General features: G+C 53.1%; 1 protein-coding gene across 12 annotated transcripts in view; it reads left to right on the forward strand.

Annotated features, from left to right (window-relative positions):
• ARNT2 (aryl hydrocarbon receptor nuclear translocator 2) overlaps positions 1–23,838 on the forward strand; it is a 101,828-nt gene that overhangs the window by 32,844 nt on the left and 45,146 nt on the right. For 7 of the 12 annotated variants that reach the window (XM_074317798.2, XM_074317790.2, XM_074317791.2 and 4 more), the window contains exons 3-5: positions 2,632–2,679; positions 4,862–5,075; positions 8,277–8,490. In XM_074317798.2, coding sequence (XP_074173899.2) covers positions 2,632–2,679; positions 4,862–5,075; positions 8,277–8,490 — 476 coding nt within the window. Of the gene's footprint in view, positions 1–1,088; positions 1,134–2,631; positions 2,680–4,861; positions 5,076–8,276; positions 8,491–23,838 lie in introns of all 12 variants that reach the window. The other 5 variants (XM_074317795.2, XM_088789388.1, XM_088789389.1 and 2 more) reach the window with 1 other exon arrangement.

Consider the following 23,838-nt stretch of genomic DNA (forward strand, 5'->3'; position numbering starts at 1 on the left):
GGCCAGGGCTGCTCTGGAAGCTTCTGTATCCCCAGCAGTCCCTTTTTTTTTTTTTTTTTCTGTGTTGCTCATAAGGAGTGAGACTTTTGGGGTCCGTTGGTTTATCCTGAGGATGTCTGTGTCCTGATTTCTCTCCTGGGTTCACCCCCACATTACACTCTTCTAAATTACTAAATCTGACTGCTGCCCACCTGTGATCACACCACGCAGGTGGGGAGGCGCTGTTTTGTGGTCCCGTATTTTCTGAAGACAAATCCTGGTGCCCAAGTTCCCATAGGCCTTCAGAAAAGTCTGGCTCCAGAGTTTTCCAGAGGCGGCCTGTCCCCTCGTCATACCCTCTGCTAGACGGAGCCCCGGTGGACCTGAGCCAAGCTGGACCACTGACCATGTGGCTCACTTCCCCGTTTGCTTCACGGGGGACCGGGCAAAGAACAGAGCTGTCTCTGTGAAAACTAGGGTGACCAGTTTGCCCCGCAACTTTCCCAATTTGTGCCCCAGGAACCCCCTCAGTTCCGGGAAATCAGGGCAGTTGAACACCCTAAATTCCCAAAGGGTCGTGCAGGCTGAAAAGGGCTGACCACGTGCAGATCAAATTGAGATAAAAGGCATTTTAAAGATAACTGTACATCTCACACCCCTCTGCGGTTTTGCTAAATGCTTGCCCAAATCCACTGGAATTTTGATAACGTGATTTCTTTTTCTTAAGCCTGAAATGTTTTTGGCAGCCCCCGGGGCGTTAGGTCACCTTCATGCTCATTCCCGCGGTGAACACTAGGGGGCACTGTGGCTCTGCGTCTGTGCGGGTCAGGCGGCGGGTGGGGGATCCCTGTTTTTGGAGCTGTTTCCCAGATGTAATTTTCGGGAAAGGTGAGGTGATGGCTTGCTAATGATGCAGACTCTTGATGGCTTTGCTTCATTTAGGAAGCCATGCACCGGTGCCCCCATTTCCCAACAGTGTGGACACTGCAGCCGCTGGCTGGTGCCTGGTGCCCACACTGCACTGTTGGGGTGCATGCATGTCTGTGTCTCCCGGTGACGTGGACATGGTCTCTAACTCTGCTTTCCCACTCTCATCACTTTCGTCCCAGCCTGCCTTCTCTGTGCATAGTTACTGTGACTGCCATCTCTCCCAGGTATCTACTGCCTTTTGTTCTTTTATTCCCAGCATAGCTCTTGTGTCTGGAAATCGGGGGTCCCCTCAGGTCATCGTCCCAAAGAGACTGAAGCCCAGATGAGCACTCTGGCCACGCAGCACAGAGAACCAACCGAAAGCAAACACGTGACACCACTGTAAAGAAGAAAGTGCCCTCTGTAATCCCTGCCCCCATCCCCACGCTGCCCCAAGAACACGCTGCATCTCCTGAGGGACGTGCCTGCGCAGCCTGGCCACTGCCTGGTGGCCGGGGTGTCCTGTGCCTCCCAAGTCACCCATTCCCCACGGGAGCCCCCGCCCTAGGAACCGGGTGCGGTAGGGATGACAAACCTATGAGAAAGGGGCCAGCAGCTCTGGCTCCATCCGTAGCTGTGGTCTGTCACACACGCACCCTCTGTTTCTGTCCCCAGCTGCTCTGACATGCAGCTTCTCGGTCTCGGCTCTCAGGCGGATGGTCTCCCTTCTCCTTGGGGTCCATGGGGACTGTGCCTCACTTAGTCCCTGAGTCCCACGAGGAATAAGAAGGGAGCACAGTGGGTCTGAGACCTTCTTCCCCAAGGAGCCCCACTCCCCCAAATGTCCCCGAGAGCCAAGACCTCTGAACTACTTCTCACTTTGTTCCCAGAGACACCGGGTGAACTTTGTACTAATTAAGGACCCCTCTTCTGTGGCATCTTCAGTGGCAATTGAACTCTCACTGGAGAGGGCTGGTTTCTTGAGGAAGAGAGTTTGGGGTGGTATTGAAACAAATACCTATCAAGACCTTTTGTTTTATGTTTATACCGAGAGGCCCAGTAAAGTGGGAATCTGAGTGTTTATTTAGGGAGTTTCAACAAGCACACAGCCACAGTGAGCGGCGTGGGCCCCGAACAAGCCTTTCTCCTTCCACATCCATCACTTGGGCCTGGACCTCATGAGATAATGACCTTAAATGTCCTTTTCACTTTGACTCACCGAGACCAGCCAAGTTCTCCCGTAGCAAACCAGTAGGACGTTGTCTTTTCCTCAGAATCCCTTTATTCTTAAAACTTCCTGTTCTCAAAACCCCTTGAGCTTTCTTACTCTGTTAATGTACCACAAAAGAAAGGAAAAGGGGACGTCTCAATGTGGAATAAGCGGTGTGGAGGGGAGCAGCTGTCCCTTGGGAGGTGGGAGGCGAGGCACAGGGAGCCTCACAGCTCAGCCTGAGCCATCCAGGGTGGCCTGTAGCGGGCTCTCGAGGGGACGAGGCGAGCCTTCGGCACTTCTGCAAACGTTCCCAACTATGAGATCCCAGCGTTCGGCCTGAAGACCTTTCATTCTGCCTTTTCTTGTCCCGAACCGGCTTGATCACGGTGTAGACATGTTTTCCTGCTCTGCCAAGGGCTGTGGCGCTAGGACAGCCATTGACTCAAGTAAAGTCCCCTCTGCCAGCAGCTCATGTCACCAGTCAGATGTCCCACGTGTCAGGATGCTCACTTGTGATCTTGACTTTCCAGAATGGACTTTGACGATGAAGATGGTGAGGGTCCCAGCAAATTTTCAAGGTGAGTTTACTTTACATTCCTTCAATTTAAAGAGGCCGGTAGCCAGCCGTCACCTTTGTCGTTGACAAAGCCCCTGCCTGTAATTTGGTCCCCTGGTTTGTCCCTCATTCTGTGCCAGTATTGGGCCCGGTGGCAGGGAGCTAAGGAGCAGCCCTGCCACATCCCAGCCTAGGTTATCGAAATTTAAGTAACAAGGTATTGAATGTGTTGGCTTTTAAAATTAAACAGTTACTGCCAGTTTTAATGGATTCCTTCTTAAAAGACAGACCTAGAGTTCATGTCTAGAAAAACAATCAAGATAAGGCCTCGTTTTCTACCACAGAAACTAAGGAGAAATAAAAGAAACCTAGTGGCTCTGGTGGGGGCAGGTATAAAATTAGGCTGTGAGCTCCTAGGCCTTGGGTCACTTGCTGGCCAGGTGACAGCTCCTGTAGGCGGGCCGTGTGGCTGTCCTGGGCACGACCGCCTCCCAGCGAGGACACCGGGTCACAGGTGCCGGGGTGGTCTGTGTAGTACACCCACGAAGGACCAGGCAGCCCAGCCCTGTGCCTGTTTCTTCTTCCTCCTCCTCTTTATTTTTTTGGTTTTGTTTCAGTTGTAGTTTGGCAGTGTTGAGAGAAAAGTTCAGTAGGAAGTTTGGCAACGTTGAGAGAAAGGCACAAACCGTTCCATCCGTCTTTGCAAAATCCCCATCTGCACTCAATTTATTTATGGAAGGGTCCGCCTTCACATTTCTCCCCATCATCCAAACGTCCCTGAGGCTTGTTTGTGGATGAACTTGAAAGCCTGCCCCAGGGGGCGGATACCTTCCTGCGGCATCCACAGCCTTGGTCTGGAGTGACAGCCTCGGGTATTGTAAAAACGTTTTTTGAAGAACGAGGTCCGTGTGGAGCCCTAGGCCTGCGGACCTCCCCACGGCCGTTCCTTTGGGCTGTGGTTCCTTGCACCCATGATGTGGTTGTGTGTGGAACGCACTTCCCCTGAATCCATGAGGAGCACGCATCTTGCTACAATTCCAGGGCTGCCTGGGGCCTCCCAGTCCAGTCGATGGACACTTCCTCCCTGAGATGAGAACGTTGGGTGCCGGAGTCGCGAGGAGATGGAGGGCACTTGAGCTCTGATGGCGCTAGAGGGTCTCACGAAACACAAGTGTGTGTTGTTTGTCCCTCGGTGCAGACAGAACCTCAGCGCGGATGTCCACGCATTTGGAGGGCAGGTTGTGACAGGACAGGGTGCTCTGTTCCTGAAAGGGAGCTCATCTCAGACGTAGGGTGTGTGTCTCCCGCCCCGTCGCTCCCGTTGTAGGCAGCCTCCCTGAATGAGGAAACAGACTTGATGTCTCTGGATCAGAATTCCCCTTCAGATAACCTTCCATCCATGTTGACTCAGGAAATAATGATTCCTGGGATCTCAGCACAGAAAACGGAAGAGACTTGTGGAGTGGCGTATGTTGGGCACTGACGGCCCGGGTCAGTGATGAGGTGACATGGCAGGGCTGCAGAGAGCTCATTGTATTGGGTCCTGTCATTAAGAAACAGAAACGCTGGACTCGGTACCATTATCTCACAAGCCCATCAGTGAGCCCGTTTTTACGTATAGTTCAGACCTCGGCTTCTGTGGACCATATCCTTTCCCCCAAACAGGGAAAATAAGAGAAAAAGATGGGACGTGCTTCCAACACATGCTGGGGTTCCCAGGGTTGAGGGTGTGGGAGCCCCGGGCCACCAGCTCCATCACAGAGGCATAGCTGATGGACCCGTCAGCCGTGGCTCATGGGAGCTGCTCAGAGAGGTACCTGAGTCTGTCCCCCCGCCCCCCACTTTGCCGGTGGTTATGGCTGCTGACCAGTCTGCTTCCGGCTGTCCCCTCCCAGCAGAGGGAGAGTGTCTGAGTTCTTTCTGCTTGTTACAAAGCCCTTAGGTACCCGGGAAACAGTGAGACGATTTCAGGACACACTTAGACGTGGGACAGAGGCATGTGCAGGAGCCTGTGCTGCCCCCACCCAGACAACCTCGCTTGGGGTCTGAGACCCGCTCTGCCCAGGGTCTTCTGAGCACGGCCGTGATGCGTCCCCTGTTTCTTGGTGACTGGGTGTTATCAGCGTGCCGTCGTATCCTGTTGGCCAGTAACCCCTGTCTGATGCTTCTCTTCTCCCCCCTCCTGGTCTCGTGCTTTCGGGAAGAGAGAACCACAGTGAGATCGAAAGGCGCAGGCGGAACAAGATGACACAGTACATCACCGAGCTGTCGGACATGGTGCCCACGTGCAGCGCACTGGCCCGGAAGCCGGACAAGCTCACCATCCTGCGCATGGCAGTGTCACACATGAAGTCCATGCGGGGCACGGGGAACAAGTCCACGGATGGCGCCTACAAGCCCTCCTTCCTGACGGAGCAGGTACCTGTCCCTCCCCCGTCGTCACCGGAGGGGCCCCCGGCTGAGCCGAGCCCCGTGGGGAAGCTGCGGGCTTCGGGGCTGAGGCAGGGAGGAAGGCAGACATTCTGTCGTCACACTTCACCGGGAAACTGTCTGCGGGGTATGTCCGACCTTTGCGTCTTCTGCTTCCACGTGTGCTGTGGATCTTACTGAGGCGTCACCCAAACCTGTGCTCAGTGTCTGAGCAGTGCGCTCCCCGTGCTGACGCGGGGACAAGCCAGCGACAGTCCCACAGTTCCCATGCACTGGGGTCCCGGTGGCCGTCCTCACGATGGACGCTTTGGTAGCAGTTGTAATAATAGTGACAAGGACACGAGAGCTGGCGCTGTCTCCCGGCCTGGTCGGAGTCAAGCCTCTCTGTGCGTTATTTCGTTTCCTGCTGACTCAGGCCCAAGGACTCCGCTGCCGTCATTCATCCCTGTTTTATAAAGGAAGTTCAGGCGGTTTGTCCAGAGTCACTCAGCTGCTCGCTGGTAAAGCCAGGAGTTGGCACTGCCTGGTGGGACCCCAAAGCCCTATGTTAACAGCCCCCCTCGCCTGTGAATAGCTGGGAAGCGCAAGCCTGTGAAATGGTTAGTGGGATGGGGTTTTCGAGATTGGCTGTGTTCTGAGTCCTGGTCACACGCTGGTCGTGGGACACGTGGGCAAACGCGCTTAGCTGATTCAGTTTGCTCGTGTCCGAGATGAACACTTTTGCAGGATGGAGGAGCTGATGGGTTTGAAAGCACTTTGTGTGAGGTGGTGGGTGGGGAAGCATGACAGCGTGTTGCTGTAGGAGGCACCGGGAGGGTGGCCAAAGTGAGAGCGCGTGGAGGGGTCCTCGGGGGTGGGGGGTATCCAGGGAAAGAGGCAGCATTGGCGGCTGTGAAGGCGCCCCAGAATGTGCCTGAAAGAGGGGCACCCGAGAGGATTCCACATGAGAACAGTGAGTGCGGAGCCTTGGAGGCAGGAGAGGCAGAGGGCGTGGCCACGTCGTGCCTGGCGTCCAGGTGTCAGGACCGTGTGGCTGTGGGGTGGCCGTCCCCGGGAGCACATGGAACAGGGTGGTTCCCATGTCAACAGGGAGGCGGTGACCGCTCCCACCGCATGTGGCTGTGGTGACGGAGGACCGCGACGAGAGCAGGATGCTGAAAGCGGGACTTGGGTGGAATGAGGGGTTCGTAGCTGGTAGGTAACCAGGCAGAGGTCGATTACGCAGCTACTAACTGCTAGGACCAGTACAAAGCTTTTTCTGTCCATGAGTTCCATTCTCAAAGAAAGCCTGTTGGGTCAACAGTTGGAATGAACCTCTTTATCTTGAAGCCAGCAGGGATGACGGAAGAGGGCTGAGAAGGTGGTGTGCACGTCAGCGCCCCACCCACTTCTCTCTCGGTCACATGGCACTTGTTGACGATACAGTGGCTACAGTAGTTGAGCGCCCACTGTGTGTCAGGCCCTCACTAGGTCCTTCACACACAAGAGCTCATTGAACCCCACAAAAATGTCACTGAAAAAAAATCCCTGTGGAAAAAAACCGGAAGCTGACGGTGTTGTCAGGGGCCCAAAGGTGCAAAAAGTCAGGAGCACGGAGGGTTGTCTCCTTTTACTCCAGAACCCAGGCCCTTAGGCCTCACTGTGAAATGCAGGCAAAGCTGAATCTTGGTAATGAGTGACGTGTTCCCGGAAACAAAATCTGGGGAGGGGGATGGAGAAGGAGAGGCCTGTGCCGAGCGTGAGGCGCTGTCCCCATAGACCTTCCCACAGCCCTCGCAGACTGGACACAATTGTGGAAACGTGAATGAGGTCATCAGCCTCCACTTCCTGTGCTCCGGTGACAGAATCGTCTGCTTTCCCAGACACATTGTCCATCTTCCTTATAGTCTTTCCTGTAAGGAAGCTTTTCCCAATACTGAAAATAAAAACACTGACCCAGTTCTGAGCTAAGGAAGCATCTAGGACACACAGAAGTGCGAAGCAAGAGAAACCAACTAAGTAAACCTTCCCTTAGACACAGTCCGATCCCCCTCTTCTCCCAGGCAGAGGGCGTTAGAATTCTGACCTAGCCAGGGGCTCGGAGACGCTCCTGAAGCCCCACGTGCCGCTCACCAGCAGGTCCACAGTCTCGACCCAGTGGGGGACGAGGTCGCCCCATTCGCCTGCAGAGGGCCTTCCACTGTGAACGTCTTGGAACAAAGGGTTCCGAGCACCTTTGTTCTCTGGGGCCTGAGCTGGGTGGGAGGTGGTGGGAGGCGCACGTGGGAGCGAGTTCCTTGGTGGGCAGGAATGGAGCCCGTGTCATTGAGCGGGCAGGGGGACTCCTTGGCTGGCTGTGAGAATGACATGGGTAGGCAGCTACATTTGAGCTGCCCTCAGGCGCTGCAGAGAGAGAACAGCTCATGGTAACCAAGTTGATCTTGCCCCATCCACGGCCCTCGCGGGCGGCTGCCAAGGCTTCCTGCTGCCCGCTCACTGATCTCAAGCCACTTCCTTCCTGCTTCGCTGCCAGGCCTGAACCCGCTGAGTCAGTGTGGACCCAGGGCTGGTGCACTCACCTCTCTCCTCGCTGTAAAGTGACTTGGGCAATGCTATATGACCTGCCACCTCCTGGGATCACCCTGAGAGTCTGTTGAGATGTCAGCTGTCAAATTGTTCTGGAACTCTGACAGACACGCACATGCAAGGTGATATTCTTATACTCAGTGCCAGCCCTCAGCTCAGAAACTACAGGAAGGGAGCGTGGCGAGTGGCAGCTGGGGAGACATGTGGCCCCTTTCCTCCCCTCTGCTCACTTTCCCATTCTCCTTCCCTTCCTGCCGTGAGCACCTTTGTACCAGGCCCTTCTGTTCCAGTGACATGTCTGCAGCTTGAATATGCAGGTGACAGCCGGCACCTTCTCTGGTGATCACCCCTTGCTCCCCTGTTCCCCTGAGCGGATGTTTCCTCTCTCCCTAAGGGAAGACGAGTTAAGACTGGCCTAACAGTGTCTAAAGTAGCTGAATCTCAGGGCTCATACAAGCCCTGTGCATTTTTTTTAGTTCATTTTCCAACTAAAAAAAGCAAACAAAGGCTCCAAAGCTATGTGCATATCACCACGAGTATCTGAATGGAAGGTGAAGGTTGCTAATAAGAAACCAGCGTGGGCCAGTGTTCGTCCTTGTCCTAATCCAGATCTTTTTGACCCAGGAGCTGAAGCATCTCATCCTGGAAGCAGCTGATGGATTTCTGTTTGTCGTGGCGGCCGAGACCGGGCGCGTCATCTACGTGTCTGACTCCGTCACGCCCGTGCTGAACCAGCCCCAGTCGGAATGGTTTGGGAGCACGCTGTACGAACAGGTGCATCCTGATGACGTGGAGAAGCTGAGAGAGCAGCTGTGCACCTCGGAAAACTCCATGACAGGTCAGTGTGGCTCCCTCTGTGGGGCTGGGGGACCCTGGAGAAAAATTTCTTCCAGGAACCAGATCAGGAAGCTGAAGGTCAGAAGACACGGCCCCAAGGTGAGGACAGGGTTATGTTCAATGTGGCTTGGGTAACAGCGTCATTTATCCTATCACGTTTTAAGAATTCACTCTTAATACAGCCCTTTTTTCCTCTGTTTTACCTGCAATTAGAGACGTTGACAATAGGAGGCGGTGTTGATGCATTACCCAGAATCCCATGCTCTGTAGTGAGGTCCAGTGTGTGACATATTTCTTACCCAGGCCTGAGGACCTGAAGGGAAGTTCCGTGGGAACATTTAAAGGCAGTCAGTTGTGCTATAACACACATACGTGTTATTTAAAAATCTGCAGTGCAGAAAACTGAAATAAAACCACAGGGAAAAGTGGGTTAGGAGCACGACACTCAGAAATGTGTAAGAGACAAAGAAAAATAAAAATGGGAACCTAGTAAAAATGGGAGCACAGCTTTCCCCTTAATCACGTCCTCAAAGGCCTCGTGTCCAAGTACAGTCCCGCTCTGAGGTCCCAGGGATTAGGGTTTCAGCATGTGAATCTGGGGAGATACAATGGAGCCCACAATCCTTATGATGAGCCCGAATCGGATATTGTCAAATGTGGCAGAAGTACAGCTGTTTCTGGACGATGCTAGTCATGTTCTCAGTGTTGGTATGAAAGGGAGGAAGACGAGAGAGCATTCAGGCGTGAGGACAGAGTGTGTTGTCTCATCTCTCTGTCTTCTGTAATGGGGACGTGTGACCTGGCCACGAGCTCTACGTGTGTGCAAAGCAACGATGCTGAAACACACTCTGAGAAAGACGTACTCTGGGCTAGAGACGTAGAAAAGCTCGCTTAAAATTCTAAGGACCTTGATGAAGTTAAGCATCTGGGTGGGATGGGTGAGAAAAATAGGTCACCCAGGAAGCGGTGGCTTGACAGCTGAAATCACCTTTCTGGAAAGAGCTGCCTTTCCCCACATTCTGCAGTTGACCACAGGATGTGGCTTGATGAAACGCCATCAGGATGGGGCAGATGGCGGGGAAGTGGCGGCCAACAGCTTAGCTCACCCACTCACCAGGGTTGGGTGCACATTTATGTACGTGGGAAGTCTTCATGTGTCTGGCAGAGTTCAAAGGGGCAGCGTGAACCACATTTGGACAGAAATGTCCTTGGAGTGGACACCGGATGGTGGCCGTGGCAGTGAGAGCCAGCTTGGGGGTAGGGTGTCTTTCAAGATGTGGGAGCAGATGGCTGAATGGTGACCAGGCAGGCCTCTGAGCTCTCTTTCTGGCCCAGCTCCTCTTCTGAGGAAAAAGTGTCCTGTGGGTGGAAGGGAGGACTGGGCCTCTCTGGGAGCTGTTGGGGTGACGTGATACCCCAGCATGGACGTACACCAGGAGGTGGGCGTGGAGGAGCTCACTGCCCAGCGCTGCCTCTGGCACAGGCCTCAGCGAAAGCTGGCCCTCGTGACAAGGCCAGAGCTGGGCTTCATGGCCAGCAAAGTGGGAGAAAGAGAGGCCATAAAACTTGGAGTCAGAAAGCTCAGGCATGACTTGAAGCCTTCGGTTTTGGGACGAGGGTCTCTGAAACCCTCCTGTCCCTTGGACAGGTTTCCTTTGAGGCCTGGAAAGAGGGGGTGTGGCCCACTGCCGTCAGGGAGCTACAACCACCCATGACCTCTGAAAACGTCCTTGCCTTTTGTGGCTTTTGCTTTTCTTTTTTCCTTCCCTTCCCTTCCCTTCCCTTCCCTTCCCTTCCCTTCCCTTCCCTTCCCTTCCCTTCCCTTCCCTTCACTCTCCTCTCTTCCCTCTCTTCCCTCTTTCTTTTGTGTGTGGTAACAACGTGAGCGCTAGTCTCTTAACACATTCCCAAGTGCCCCTGCTGTCACACTGCACTGCTGGCTTAGGCTCAGTGCCGCACAGCGGATTTCCGGGATGCCTTCATCCAGCGTCAATGAATCTTTATACACACTGAGCAGCCGCTCCCCACGTCCCCCACCAGCCCAGCCCCAGCCACCCCCGTTCTGCTCGCTGCTTCCGTGAGTTTGGCTGCTTTAGATTCCTGGTGTGCGTGCCGTGTTTGTCCTTCTGCGACCGGCTTATTTCACGTGGCACTGTGGCATCTAAGTGCATCCACACCGTGGCCATCGGCTTCCCTTCTTTTTAAAGGGTGACGGAGCTCTGCCGTACATATACACCACACTGTCCATCCCTGTGTCAGTGACGCCTGGGCCGTTTCTGTACTTGGGCTGCTGTGAAGAATGCCTCACTGCACTTGGGATGCCGATACCTGTTCGAGATGCTGCTTTTAGTCCTTTGGGGCGCTCACCACACCTGGAACGGGAATGGCTCCTGGGAGGGCTGTCAAAGGCAGGCTCTCCTCCTCTGACAGCAGACGTGCGTGTTCGCAGCTCTGGGCCTGTGTGTACTGGCTGGGCAGCACCACAGAAGCACTGCTTCTCCAGGGAGCCCAGGACGGGCCCCTGGGCCCCTGGGCCACCTGCCCTGCCCAGCTCCAGTGTCTCGAGCATCAGAGCATGTGAGCCAGGATGTGGGGCCAGCTCTCCACCCAAGGCTTGTGGACCCACGAGCTGGGAGAGGCAGTCAGGGTGCTGTCACTGAAAGGAAGAGGGGACGCTGGCAGGCAAACCCCAGGTCTGCCCAGGCTGGCTGGGGGAGCAGCCTCAGCGTTGTGAGAGGTGGTCCCTGTGGGGAGGGTGGGGGTTCTGGCCACAGGGTCATGTGCTCCCCAGGTCACGGGATTGAGTGGGAGATGGAGCTGGTGTCAGGGACGGAGGAGAGGCTGCAGGAGTAATAACCGTGGACCTGAGAGTGACCTGAGCACAGCTCACAGGGACGGCAGGGAGCCGAGGAGAGGCCCAGGGCTTTCCAGGTGATGCCACACCTGGTGATGCCACACCTGGTGATGCCACACCTGGAACTGGATGTGCCCGAGGGTTGGGCTTCCGAGGGGAAGCAGCGCAGCCAGCGCCAAAGGGAGCTCAGAGGAGCGGATTCTCCTGTGTCTTCATGGTTCTCCCAAGTCCCCCTGGGGCTGCTGACCTGTGGAAACCGGACACGCCCGGCGCTGCGCTGGCCGGGATGCCGATGTGACGAAGGTTAAGGCCGGACGCTTGCAGAAGAGTGTACGGGGCCGTTCCTCCTGCATGTCCCTCTGAGGCTGTTTCTGCTCGACGACTCCTCCCTTCGGAGACTGGGTCAACGTTTTGGTCCTGTGTAGCGGGAAACTGTAATAGGTGGAAGTGTCTAGCGGTGGAAAAGCGTGCAAGCAAGGCTTTGTTCGTTCGTTCGTTCGTTCGTTCGCTCCTTTCCTGCTTTCCCCCCCCTCCCTCCCTCTTCCGTTGTCCACTCATTACTGCATTTCCTCACCTACTGATGTATTGAGCAAATACCTATTTGCATGGCCGTAGGAAGGTCATTCCCTGTCACCAGCAGGAGTTCCCAGCTTGCTGACTGAATGGACCCCATTTCCTAACTGTTCCAGCCTGGGTTCTCTGTGATAGCCCTGGGGGAGCCAGGCAGTCCCTGAGGGCTTTGGCTGGGAAGTCCCCGTATGTGACTCACCGTCCCGATCAGCTGTGGTCAAGCTCCCCTTCTCCCCACACAGAGCTTTGCTGAAGTCCAGAGATGCTTTCGGCCTCGACTCACAGGGTTTGGCTGGGCCGCAGTCTGGGCACAGACAGCCAGCCACTCACGAGACAGGCCACCAGGGAGCCATCTCGGCCAGCACTGCTCACTGGCCTGTCATCACGCTGTTTCTGTGAGAGGTCAAGGTGGTGCATCCACCTCAGTGTCCCTACTGGTCCGGGAGGCAGCACCCCTGAGGGACAGACACTGCGCGTTCTGCTTCTGTTTCCTCATTCAGCCCTGACAGTGAACCATTAATAACTGTACTGAACTCTCGTTCATGTTTCTAGCATGTGTTTCACCACTTGAGTGGCCGGCAGCCCTGGCTGCACATTAGAGCCGATCACAGGGGAGATAGGACACCTGCCCGGGATTTGGGGACAGACGGGTGGGCACTGTCACTGTGAAGCTGCCGTGGGGAGAGGACTGCCACTCCCCTGAGGGATTCGTATGCTCAGTCAAGTTGAGAAGCCCTGAACTAAAGGATTTAGCACGGCGCGGTTGGGGGCAGCCTGCGGCAGCCGGGATGGGCATGAAGTGATGGGCTTGGCCCCTGTCAGTTCTGCTGCCCAGCTCGTGTGTGCCCAGCTCTTGGTCCGGGGCCAGGCCTTTGGGGAGAGCAGCCAGAGGAGCAGCCTCTGAAGGTTTGCTGCCCTCCTTGCTGTGGGCACAGGCCGACCAGGCACGGGGAAAGGCATGGCAGCCGTGGGACCTCGCTTGCAAGTCCACATGTGGCAGGCCCTCCACTGGGGTCAGTGGGAGGTTTGCAGGGTCACCAGGCAGTACCTTCTGTTGTGGAATGGGGGAAAGTGGGGACCCCACACTGTCACGCACGGGGACCCAGGCTAACCCTGGGACGGACGCAGTTACGACACCACAAAGGACAGCATGCACGCCGTGGGATGGGTGTGCCTGGAAAGGGGCTGACAGTTGTCAGCAGTCGGTCACCACAGGACAGAACTGTGTGGCGCTCAGCTATGTGGCCGAGCCCTTCAGCAGGAGAATGTCGGGCAGATAACGGGTCCCACAGGCGTCTCGGGAGCTCTCGAGTCCACCCCTGTGGTGTCGGTGCTGGAAAGGATGGCCTGTTTCCACATGTCAGTCGTGAAGCAAACGTCATGAAAACCGTCCATACAAATCTATAGCTTATTTGCTTTGGAACGCGTGGGCTGTCTTTGGGCTGATGCCAGAAGCTGGGATCGGGAGCTCGGTGAGCCGTCCATTTCTTGCCATATTAGGTAACAGATAAATGTGGCAAAAAGAAAAAAAAAAATCCTGATTTTATCTGAGTCGACTCTTAACAGTGTTATTGGGTTTCTGTTGTTTGAAATAGAAATCAAGTGTTTAGTGGCAAGAAAAGCATGCGTATGTGATTCGGACCCCTTGGAAATTGCCCAGTTGTGTAGTAAACACCTAGAAAAAGCATTTAGCACCAGCCTGCCAGAGGTGCTCAGTAAGCACACGTGAGACTGAAACCTGAGCATCGCCGGCTGGTTGTGTTTCGTTTCTCTGTGGTGACTTTCCCACTAGAAACCACAGGCTGCTGCGATCTGTTGTCCCAGATGTTTCTTTGGCGTCCGTTCAGTTCTTGTCGTGAACTATTTATGCGGACGGCCTTGTTTTTTTTTTTGTAGCATGCATAGCGTGCTCCTGAGCCGCCGGACGGTTTGTGTTCTCCTCTCACATTTTCTGTTGAAAGATATTTCATGAATCTGGACAGATTGCCAGCTCGGGCCACTGGGCTCATTATCACCATGGAGTCAGCGCTGTTTTTGCACACACGGCTGGAGGGCTTCTCTGCAAGCCGAGAGCACTCATGCTAGTACGTGTGTGTGTCTACAGGTGTGTGCGCAAGCACCTGTGTGTGCATGCTTGTGTGTGTGTGCACGTGTGTGTGCGTGTGTGTACACAGGCACCTGTGTGTGCATGCTTGTGTGTGTGTGCACGTGTGTGTGCGTGTGTGTACGCAGGCACCTGTGTGTGCATGCTTGCGTGTGTGTGCACGTGTGTGTACATGTGTTACGCAGGCACCTGTGTGTGCATGCTTGCGTGTGTGTGCACGTGTGTGTACATGTGTTACGCAGGCACCTGTGTGTGCATGCTTGCACGTGTGTGCACATGTGTGTATGCAGGCACCTGTGTGTGCATGCTTGCATGTCTGTGTGCACGTGTGTGCACATGTGTTATGCAGGCACCTGTGTATGTGCATGTGTGTGTACGCAGGCACCTGTGTGTGCATGCTTGTGTGTGTGCACGTGTGTGCACATGTGTTACACAGGCACCTGTGTGTGCATGCTTGCGTGTGTGCATGTGTGTGTGTGTACGTAGGCACCTGTGTGTATGTACATACGTGTGTGTGTGTCCTGCACATGAAATCAGTAGGACCTGGTAAGGCCCTTTCCCTTGGGTAAATGACTTACCTTCCCTGGGCCTCAGTTTCCTCTTCCCCCTTCAGGACTGCGAGGTGATGAGGGGATAATGCTAATAACAGAGTTTGGGAAGTGTAGGGAGTTCGTTTACTTTGTAATGATTGGAAGTTATGTTTGAACACTGAGATAGTGGTTTTCCTAACGATCCCTCTTGCTCTGCTGTTGTATCTTCTCACCCCTCTTAAGGTTTGGGCACTGTTGACAAGGGAAGGCCTTGCGTGTTTTGCTGTGACAGGGACCGGGCCGGCTCAGGCCTGTCTCTGCCAGCCTTCAGGGCACAGAACCAGTTTCCAGATGGAGGGCTCCGATGGTCAGAGCTGGTCGCCGTGCCCGCGTTCCCCGAGGCTGCCTTCGTAGCTGGCCCCTGAAGCCGGGCCAGGGTACCCCGTCCCCTCACCAGTCCCAAACTCCTTTCTCCTCCTATCCTTGCCTCCCACGTGTCAGGACCTATCATGCGATGTCCAGAGTAACAGCTGGGGAGGGGAGGGGTCTGCAAGCAAAGCGTACCCGGGCTTGGCAAGGCTTGAAGAGACTGGCCCAGTCATGGCAGTGAGTGATGGGTGGTCCATGGGCGCAGGGCATTCCTGCAGGAGAAGTAACCTGCCCTGCACACAGCCTCCTCCTCAGAGGGGTTCCCGGGGGTCAGACAGGCAGCCAGGGAACCGGGGGAGACAGCCCCCACTGTGCGTCCAGCTGGAACACGGACCCTTGGGCTAGAGACCAAGCCACTTCCCTCTCAAATGGCAGCCTCTGTGGGTCAGTGCAGGGGGCCCTCCAGCCTCCATGGAGCTGAGCTGCGGCCCAGTCAGGGAGCGCGTGTGAGGAGGTGGGAGCAGGCAGTCCAGGTGGAGACCAGCTTTCCCAGCTCCCGAGAGCAGTGACTGACCTGAAAACGGGAGAGAACAACATTCAGTTTTCTGTCTGTCTGAATACACGTTTTCCATCGCTTAGAAATGTGTGGGTTAGACTTGAGGACTCGGAATCTTGCTTTAAGTCCATGTGGAGACTGCCCTGTATGGAAGAACCATGCATTTCTTTGTCACAGGAAAGACCTGTCCCCTGTGTTCTCATTTGCGTGTCATGCCTTCTTGAAATGAGCAACATCCGTCTGACTGGCGCTTGAGAAATAGCAGCTTTGTAAATAAGTTTTAAAAATTCCCAGTCCCTCTTTGTTTGGTGGGGCATGAAGTTTGTATAATTGGGAATCCTTTTTAAAGGAAAAGAATACGATGGTGAGTATAAGATACAGAGATAGATAAAACCCCAGCCCCTGAAACAGTGGTTCTCCACACGCAGTGCCCTTCAGAACTTCCGTCGGTCTGTAAAAAACGCAGATGCCGGGGTTCCGCCCTTTTCTGTAAATTCCACTACCTTGCCGTCACGTCCAGGGTCTGTATTTTTAAAAGCCGCCCTGCTGATTACAGTGCGCACCAGAGGTTGAGCATGACTGCATCCCAATAAAATCACACAGTCCAGTCTGTTTACGCCAAGAGAGACAGTTTAGCAAGAGCAAAATAAAAAAAGAAACAAAATGTTAAAAATGTAATCAGTTAGTAACACTGTTGAAAAATGAGCAGCTACAGCATTTTAAACTCTTCGCAAGAGTCTTGATTTCTTAATCTTGTTTCCTAACTTTGATGCTGAAGAAGCGAGTACTGGATAAAGACTTCTTTTTTCTGTCTATAAAAAGAAACGGTAACAAAAATAACGTAGGAGTGATGTTGTTTTTAGGCAGATGTAATTATTTGGAGTAGCTTTGGAACATCTCAAGAATCATTACTTTCTGCTGGGGGATTGGGGTTTCAGTAATGTTCTCACGTGATGGTCATATTTTGTAATGCTTTGGTTAAAAATAACTTGATTGCAAAAACCTCAGCATGATCAGGAACATTAAAATAGTTTCCTTTAGCTTCACTAAAAAAAAGGCACATTTCTTTCTGAGATGTCATGACTTACGGCAAATGGCTAAATGAGAATGCATGGATAGCACAGACCTTTCCTGTTTATTGCTCTCTCAGTAGAAGCTAATTGAGGAAAACATCTGCATTCTGTTTTCCCTTTATTTCTGTGGATTCTTTTATGACACTGCAGTGCAGAGCCTGGCCTGCAGCCCGTTCACCAGGGCAGAGCCGATGGGCTGTGGACTTCCCAGTCCTGGCGATGGCATCCATTCTCTCCAGGGAGCTCGGCACAGTCTCATTCTTTGACCTTGAATGCACATATTCTAAGGACCTAGAGGCACAAGAGCTCGTCGTGGTGGGAACCTCAGAGGTGACCCGGGCCAACTCTTCCCTCGGCCGTGCAGCTCCCTCCAGAACATGCCTAGCAAGTGGGTGCCTGCCTGGCTCCTCAGGAATATCCGCAGGGCAGACTGGCCTTGTCAGGAGACGGCCCCGTCCACGTGGGAGTGATGTACGTGTGCTCAGTGTGAAGTCGCCCACGGTCGCCTGCCACTGTCCTAAGCAGCACAGCTGACATTGTTTGGTAAGAGTGGGTATCGGCATGCACACACACACATGCATGCACATGTCCACACACATGCACACATGCACGCACATGTGCGCACACATGTATAGACATGTGCACACACATGCACACACACACACACAGACTCGCTCACAGCCAGGCGATGAGTTAAGAACGTGGACCTTGGAGACAGTAAGGAAGCCCCTGGGTCGTGAGGGTGGGCGTCAGGCTTGCCCAGAGAGCAGCTGAGGTCTGTCCAGCCCAACAAAGCCGTGCCTGGAGCCCTGGGCCCAGAGCTGCACCCCCCACACACACCTCTCCGGTACTGGCAGCAGCCTTGCCCACGACGGAGGCAGCTCCCGGAGCTTGACCACCACGTCTTCGTGGGTGAAGGGGACCCTCTTTAGGGGAGGCACATTGTGTGTCTGTGGCTAATCCCGCAGACGGTTATTCCAGTGCACGCCCCTGTGCTGGAAGCTGACAATACAGCAATGGTGGGACAAGCGAGCTCGCCATCCATGATGGACCTTTTGCTGAGGTGGGGACACAGTCAGAGGATGAGGCCAGAATTAAAATGCTCATGCGGGGAAAAAGTAGGCAGCTGTAAACACAGGCACAGGGACCCGAATTCCCATGTTGGGGATGGTGGGGACGGGGAGCAGGGAAAGGCCTCTCGGAGGAAACGGTTGTGAAGCTGGAACCTCAGGAATCTGAATGAAGATCGGCCATCCTTAGGACCTGGGGGTGTCAGGAGCTTCCCCAGCCCCGGGAATAGCACGTGAAAAGGCCCTGTGGCAGGGAAGGCGCTGTCCGGTCTGAGCAGGGGCCATGGAGTGTGAGGAGGGGGTGAGGCCAGGCCAGTGACGGCCGCCGAGGGCCATCGCGCACTTAGAATTCCCTCAGTACCCAGAGCAGTCCCCGAAAGGAGCTTCCCACTCCGCGATGTGCATTTTTATGCATAAAGACTGCTCTGGTGCTGGGAAGAAAATGTTTTATTTGCAATGCAAGGAGAGGGACCTGGCATTACATGCTGCATGAGGTGCTGTGTGAACTAACTTCACAAATACTTCTCGTTTAATCCTCATGACAAGCCTCTGGGGTGGGGGAGGCAGGAGGGTATCCAGGTGTTCTACCACTTTGTTGAAAAGACAGCCCTTTCTCCACTGGGGATTGCCTTTGCACCTTTGTCAGAAATCAGTCGTCTCTCCGTACGCATCTACTTTTGGATGCTGTGCCATTCTGCAGGTCTCTTTGTCTGTTCGTCCCCAGTTCTGCCCCGTCCGGGTTACCGAGGCTTTATCATGAAGTCAGGGACGGCCAGTCTTCCAACTGGATCCTTCTTTTCTGGAGCTACCTGGGCTCTTCCATGTTCTCTGCATTTCCATAGGAACTTTGCAATCAGCTTGCTAGTTCCTACGAAAAAGCCTGCTGGGGTTTTCATTGAGGTTCCATCGAATCTATACATGAATTTGGAGAGAATTGACTTAGCAATATTGAGTCTTCTGACCCATGTGGAGTGTATAACTACCACTTAGTTAGTTCTTTCATTTCTTTCAGCATTTTCTGTTATTATCAGTGTACGCGTATAGTTCTAACATACCTGTCAGATTGACCTCTAAGCATTTCGTGTTTTTATGCTATTGCCAATGGTATTTTTTATTACAGTTTCTAATTGTTCATTGTTAGGATGTAGGAATAGAGTTGATTCTTGTTGCCTGATTGCACTGGCAAGAACCTCCATTATATGTGGAACAGAAGTGGTAAGAGTAGCCGTCTTTTGTCTTTTTCCTGGTCATGCAAAGAATTCCGTCTTTCATCGTTAAGCTTAAGTTTTCGTGGATGTCCTTTATCAGCCTGAGTAGCTTCCCTTCCGCTCAAAGTTTGCTGAGTGTGCTTGTTAGGACTTCACGTTGGATTTTGTCAGATACTTCTGTGGTATCTATTCTGAAGATAATATGGTTTTTCCTTTTTCGTTTGTTCATATGGTGAATTGCACTGTTTGATTTGCAAAAGTTAAGCCAACCTTGCATTCCTGGGATAAACTCCATTTAGATATGATGTGTTGTACTTTTTATATAGTGTTAGATTTGACGTCCTAACATTTTGTTTACAAATTTTTGCATCTGCGTTCAGGAGGGATACTGGGCTTTTTCATGTCTTTGCTCCCCTGTCTTCTCACTTGCGTTGCCTCCTGTGAGAAATCTGCTGTCATGTTTATCTTTGTTCCTCTACAAAGTACCTCTTTCTTCCTCTATTTGGTTTTAAGGTTTTTCTCTTTGCCACTGGTATTGAGCAGTCTGATTATGATTTACCTTATTACAGTTTCGTTGTGTTTATCATGCTTGGTGTTCACTCAGCTTCTTTGAACTTTGGGTTTATTATAACATATATAAGCTATTTGTTCTTCAATTGTTTCTTCCGTCCCCATTCTCTCCTGTTATGGGGACTTCAGTCACCTATTAGACTGACTGAAATTGTCCCCAGCTCACTGATTCCGTGTTTATATTTTACAATCCTTTTACTGTGTTTCCCCGAAAATAAGACCCAGCCAGACAATCAGTTCTAATGCGTCTTTTGGAGCAAAAATTAATATAAGACCCGGTTTTATTGTACTATAACATAAGACCCGGTCTTATATTAATTTTTGCTCCAAAAGACGCTTTAGAGCTGATTCTCCGGCTAGGTCTTATTTGGGGGAAACAAGGTAATCTCTGTGTATGCTATTTCAAATAGTTCTTTTTGCTTTGTCTTCACATTCACTAATCTTTTCTCTGCCATATCCGGTCTGCCATTAATTCCAGCCTGTGAGTTTTTCATCTCAGACATTGTGGTTTTCATGTCCGGAAGTTCTGTTTTTCACTGTCATCTCTAATCTTCCTGTTGGCACTTTCCTTGACCTCAGTTTCTTCACAGGCATGTGCTGACCAGTCCCCTGGTGCTGAGTCAAAGGGGACCCTCAGCAGCTCTCTGGGGTTCTCTCTGTGCACCTCTCACCTCTGGTACTCTGTCTAGCTGCCTCAGTCCCCCTGGTTTCTGAGCCCGTTTCCTCAGCAGAGGGAGTCAGCTGGGCTCAGTGTGGTCCCCTCTGCCTGGGCTGCAGCTGGACATGCTTTCTGGTGGCAAGGTTGGGGGTTATGGGGCCCATCTCGTCTGTGTCCCATGTCTGCCTGATGGCCCATGTTTTGAGCACCATGGTTTTATATATATATATTTTGCCAGGTATTTTTATTGTTTCTAAAGGGAAGGTAAATCTGGCCACTGTCAATGCATCTTGGCTGGAAGCAGAGGTCCTCATGTTTCTTTGAATGCCTCTCCTGTGTGTCACCTGTCAGCTCTGCTCCACAGTTCCTGTGATGGATCTCTGTACTCTTCTCTTGGACTGTAAGCTGTTTGCTTATCACACTCACCTCCTTTTTCTGTGATTTCCGGGAGAATTTCTCAAAGATTTCATCTGACTCCGTGATGGAGCTTTCAGCAGTGTCACTATTTACGGCCTCCACTGGGTTTTCAGTGAAGTCGTGTTTTTCATCTAAAAGCAATCTTTCCTGGTTTCAGGTTATTCTCTTGATTTATGAAAGATATTCTCAAATATCAGTGAGATTTGGTATTTCAAACATCATTTTCTGTCTTGGAATGTGTTTCATGGAGTGGAGTAGTATTTGTTCTAATTTTTCATATCATTTCCTTTCTCTTTATAAAGTGACTCTTTTCAGGTGTGAAGCTAACTTACCCCATTCCCTTACCTTTTTATTCATACTCTGTTCCTAACATTAAGACTTGAGAAGGTTTCGGTCAGAGTGTAATTTGTTTGAAACGTAATTTTTCTTGATAGGGGTCCAGTTGTCTGGAGGGCGCTATGAGCTTGCTACAGGCTCGGGTGGCCTGGGGTTGGCCGGACATGACCCCCTGCTCTTGCTGGAGCCCTGCCCCTCAGCAGCAGCCGTTCCTCCTCTTTACAAGACGGGTTGGCTGCTGTAAGTGGCGGTGACCTGAGCCCTCTGTCCCTGGCCTTTCTGTGCAGACCCCAGGCCACGTCTCTGCTCCCTGACTCCTTGGTCTTTTTCCTGCTTACCGTTCTGGAGGCTTCTCTTAGGGACCCTCTCACTTCCTTCTGAGACAGGCCATGCCTGTGTATTTGTTGAACCACCAGACGGCTCATATTCACTTGCATCCCATCCTGGGTGCCCTGTTTCTCGCAGAAATCCCTCAGTGTTTCTGATCTATTCAAAGCCCTTTCACCATTTTTCTGCCTGGGTGCAGATTATTCCCAGTCCTTTTTGTATTTTTTGGTCATTTCATTAGCAATGTGCTGAGGAGGCGAGGCTCAGCCTGAAATTGCCCTCTTGAACTCCGAGGCAGCCTGGCCCCTGTCCGTGCGCCAGGCAGCCTCATGGGGAGGAGGGGAAGCAGGTACCGTTCCAACGAAAGCCCTGAGGCTCGCATCGCTGGCATTTTTGTAGCATGATACGCCAGGAGGAATGTATTTCTTTAAATCACACTCCAGCATATTCTAAACAGGATGAAGAATTTGTACTTTTGTCTGCAGATTAAATAGCAGAAGAGGTGCCGGCCGCGGGGGGAGACGGTGGGGTGACGATTTTATAATGAATAGCAGAGCAGACGCGGCGTTCCTGTGACGGCTTGTCACATGTGGAATGTGAGCGCTGGAGAGAGCTGGGAGCCCTGTCGGGCTGGGAGAGTGGCACAACCTGTCACCCCTGAGGACTCTGTGCCCTTGGATTTACCCCCACGTGGCCCAGTCTTGGTCTTGTAATTGCCGCTGGGACGATTATCTCTGATGTTCTATGCAGCTTTTGGCTGCCCTCCTCCTCGCCTCGTTAGTGTCTCATTAGCACGTTCCCCAGATGGCAGTGTGGGGAGACAAAGGGTTGACACGCAAACCAGACTGCCTGGCAGAAAGGCTCCTTCTGAGTGTCTGTGGGGCTGTTAGCTGCCCGCTCAGTCCCTTCTGCCAGCCCTAATCAGGAGCGTGCGCCTTTTGGTTTCTTTTGTTATTCCACGGCCATAGGCCACAGTCCAGCTGCCACCTTCACTGGTCAGAAAAGCAAGAGGGCACAGAGGATGGATGGTCCCCTTAAACCTATCCCTGCTCCCTGAGAACGGTTTACTCTGTGGGTTGGCCAGGAGTGCCGCCTGCTCTGTAGACATGCTCACTTCTTCCCAGCATGCTTTTCATGGCTGACTGGCATTTACCCTGGGAGCGGGTCCCCATGTCCCCATGGCTGAATGTCTGTCTTTCCCTGAGTGGCAGAGATGGGCAGCATTCGATCTTAATGCTAGTCTTACAAGTCTTTCTGCTCCTGAAATCTGAATTATTGATATTCTTACATTTGAAGGGCAAGTCATACGAATCTGTGGGGCGGTGAGAAGTTTTGCCTTTACAATATGATGCAGCCTCTGCAAAGCACACTCAGTATGTATTGCCAACAACAGCAAGGGCTGATGGGTCTGTCGGAAGCATCCAGTGTGCCGGGCACCCCCTGAGTGAGAGACGGTGGGACAGGCCTGAAGGCTTCACCATCGGTCTGCTTCCGGTCACATCTTCCTGGCCTTCTGGGCCCGGCGCTCACCCAGCCCACCTCCCCAGGGAGCTCCAGCCGGACAGGACGCTGCCCCATTCTCAGACCTGTCCCCTGCACTGCCCCACACCAGGCTCCTATCCCCTGACCTGGGGTGCCCTTCACCTCCAGCTCCACCTGCCTGATCCTCCAGGGCTCCCTTTAATGCCACCTCTTGCGGGAAGCCTTCCCTGATACCCCTTTGCTCTCTGATAGGAAGCACTCCCTCCCTGCTCTGTGCCACCTCTGCACGTTGTCCAGACTTCTCCAGACGTCAGCTGAGTTGGTTAACTAGTTAGGTGGGGACAGTGCCCCGTTTTCCCATCACTGGGAGCCTGCTGTCGCTGCACTGAGATTCTGTGGGATGGAGTCCATCCCTTCTTGCTCCCCACCAGCCTCTGGATGTCCGGGAGCTTCCATGCACACTGCTGAAAACAGAACACAATCTGTAGCTCCGTGAGGCTCATCCCCTCCCAGCGTGGCCGGGCTGACTTCCACAGTCTGTGTGTCTTCTGTGTGGACTCGCCACGTGCCCACCGCCCTGCCCTCCCCTCCCAGCTTGGTTCACCAGCGTCGCTAGTGCCCAGCGCAGGGGCTGGGCGGGTGGTTTATCAGCTGTAACTCGAGCTGGGAAAGGAAGGTCCTTTGGTTGCTGCCATTAAAATGTGTCCTTTTTACAGAACCCCTTCCAGACTCTAGCGCCAATGTCCCCAGTGGATATAGAGTTGTGAACTGGCCGGTGGGACATGCACAGTGTGTCACTTACTGGATGTCACCAGCCTTTCCCTGCCTGGATAACCAGGCAGAACCAGAAGAGATGTGTTAGTTGATTGGGGGCCCAGGTTACTAGGGGAGGACCTGGGTTTCCTGCCTCTTAGTTGTTGAGAAAATGTCAAGAGCTCGGTTTCCAGGAGCTGCTGATGGTTCCTGCTGTGAAGGGAAACGCTCTGTCAGGCTTGAGGCTGGGTGGGGTGCTTCTAGAGAGAAGCTCTAGTCCCAGTTCTTCAGGGATCCTTTACAAAATGGGGGGAAGAGAAACCCATGTGAGCTCATGAGGGTTGTAATTTGGCCGTTGTGCCGGCTTCACATGGTTGCAATTCAGGCCAGAGCTGCTGGAACCACTGAGTGGGAGGCCCCTGGCCTCAGGGACCCGGACAGGCTCCACCCACGGCCAGAGTTTGGAATCTTG

Source organism: Rhinolophus sinicus, chromosome 13 (genome assembly GCF_057876585.1).
Source record: "Rhinolophus sinicus isolate RSI-liver-muscle chromosome 13, RSI-T2T, whole genome shotgun sequence".
NCBI lineage: Eukaryota > Metazoa > Chordata > Mammalia > Chiroptera > Rhinolophidae > Rhinolophus > Rhinolophus sinicus.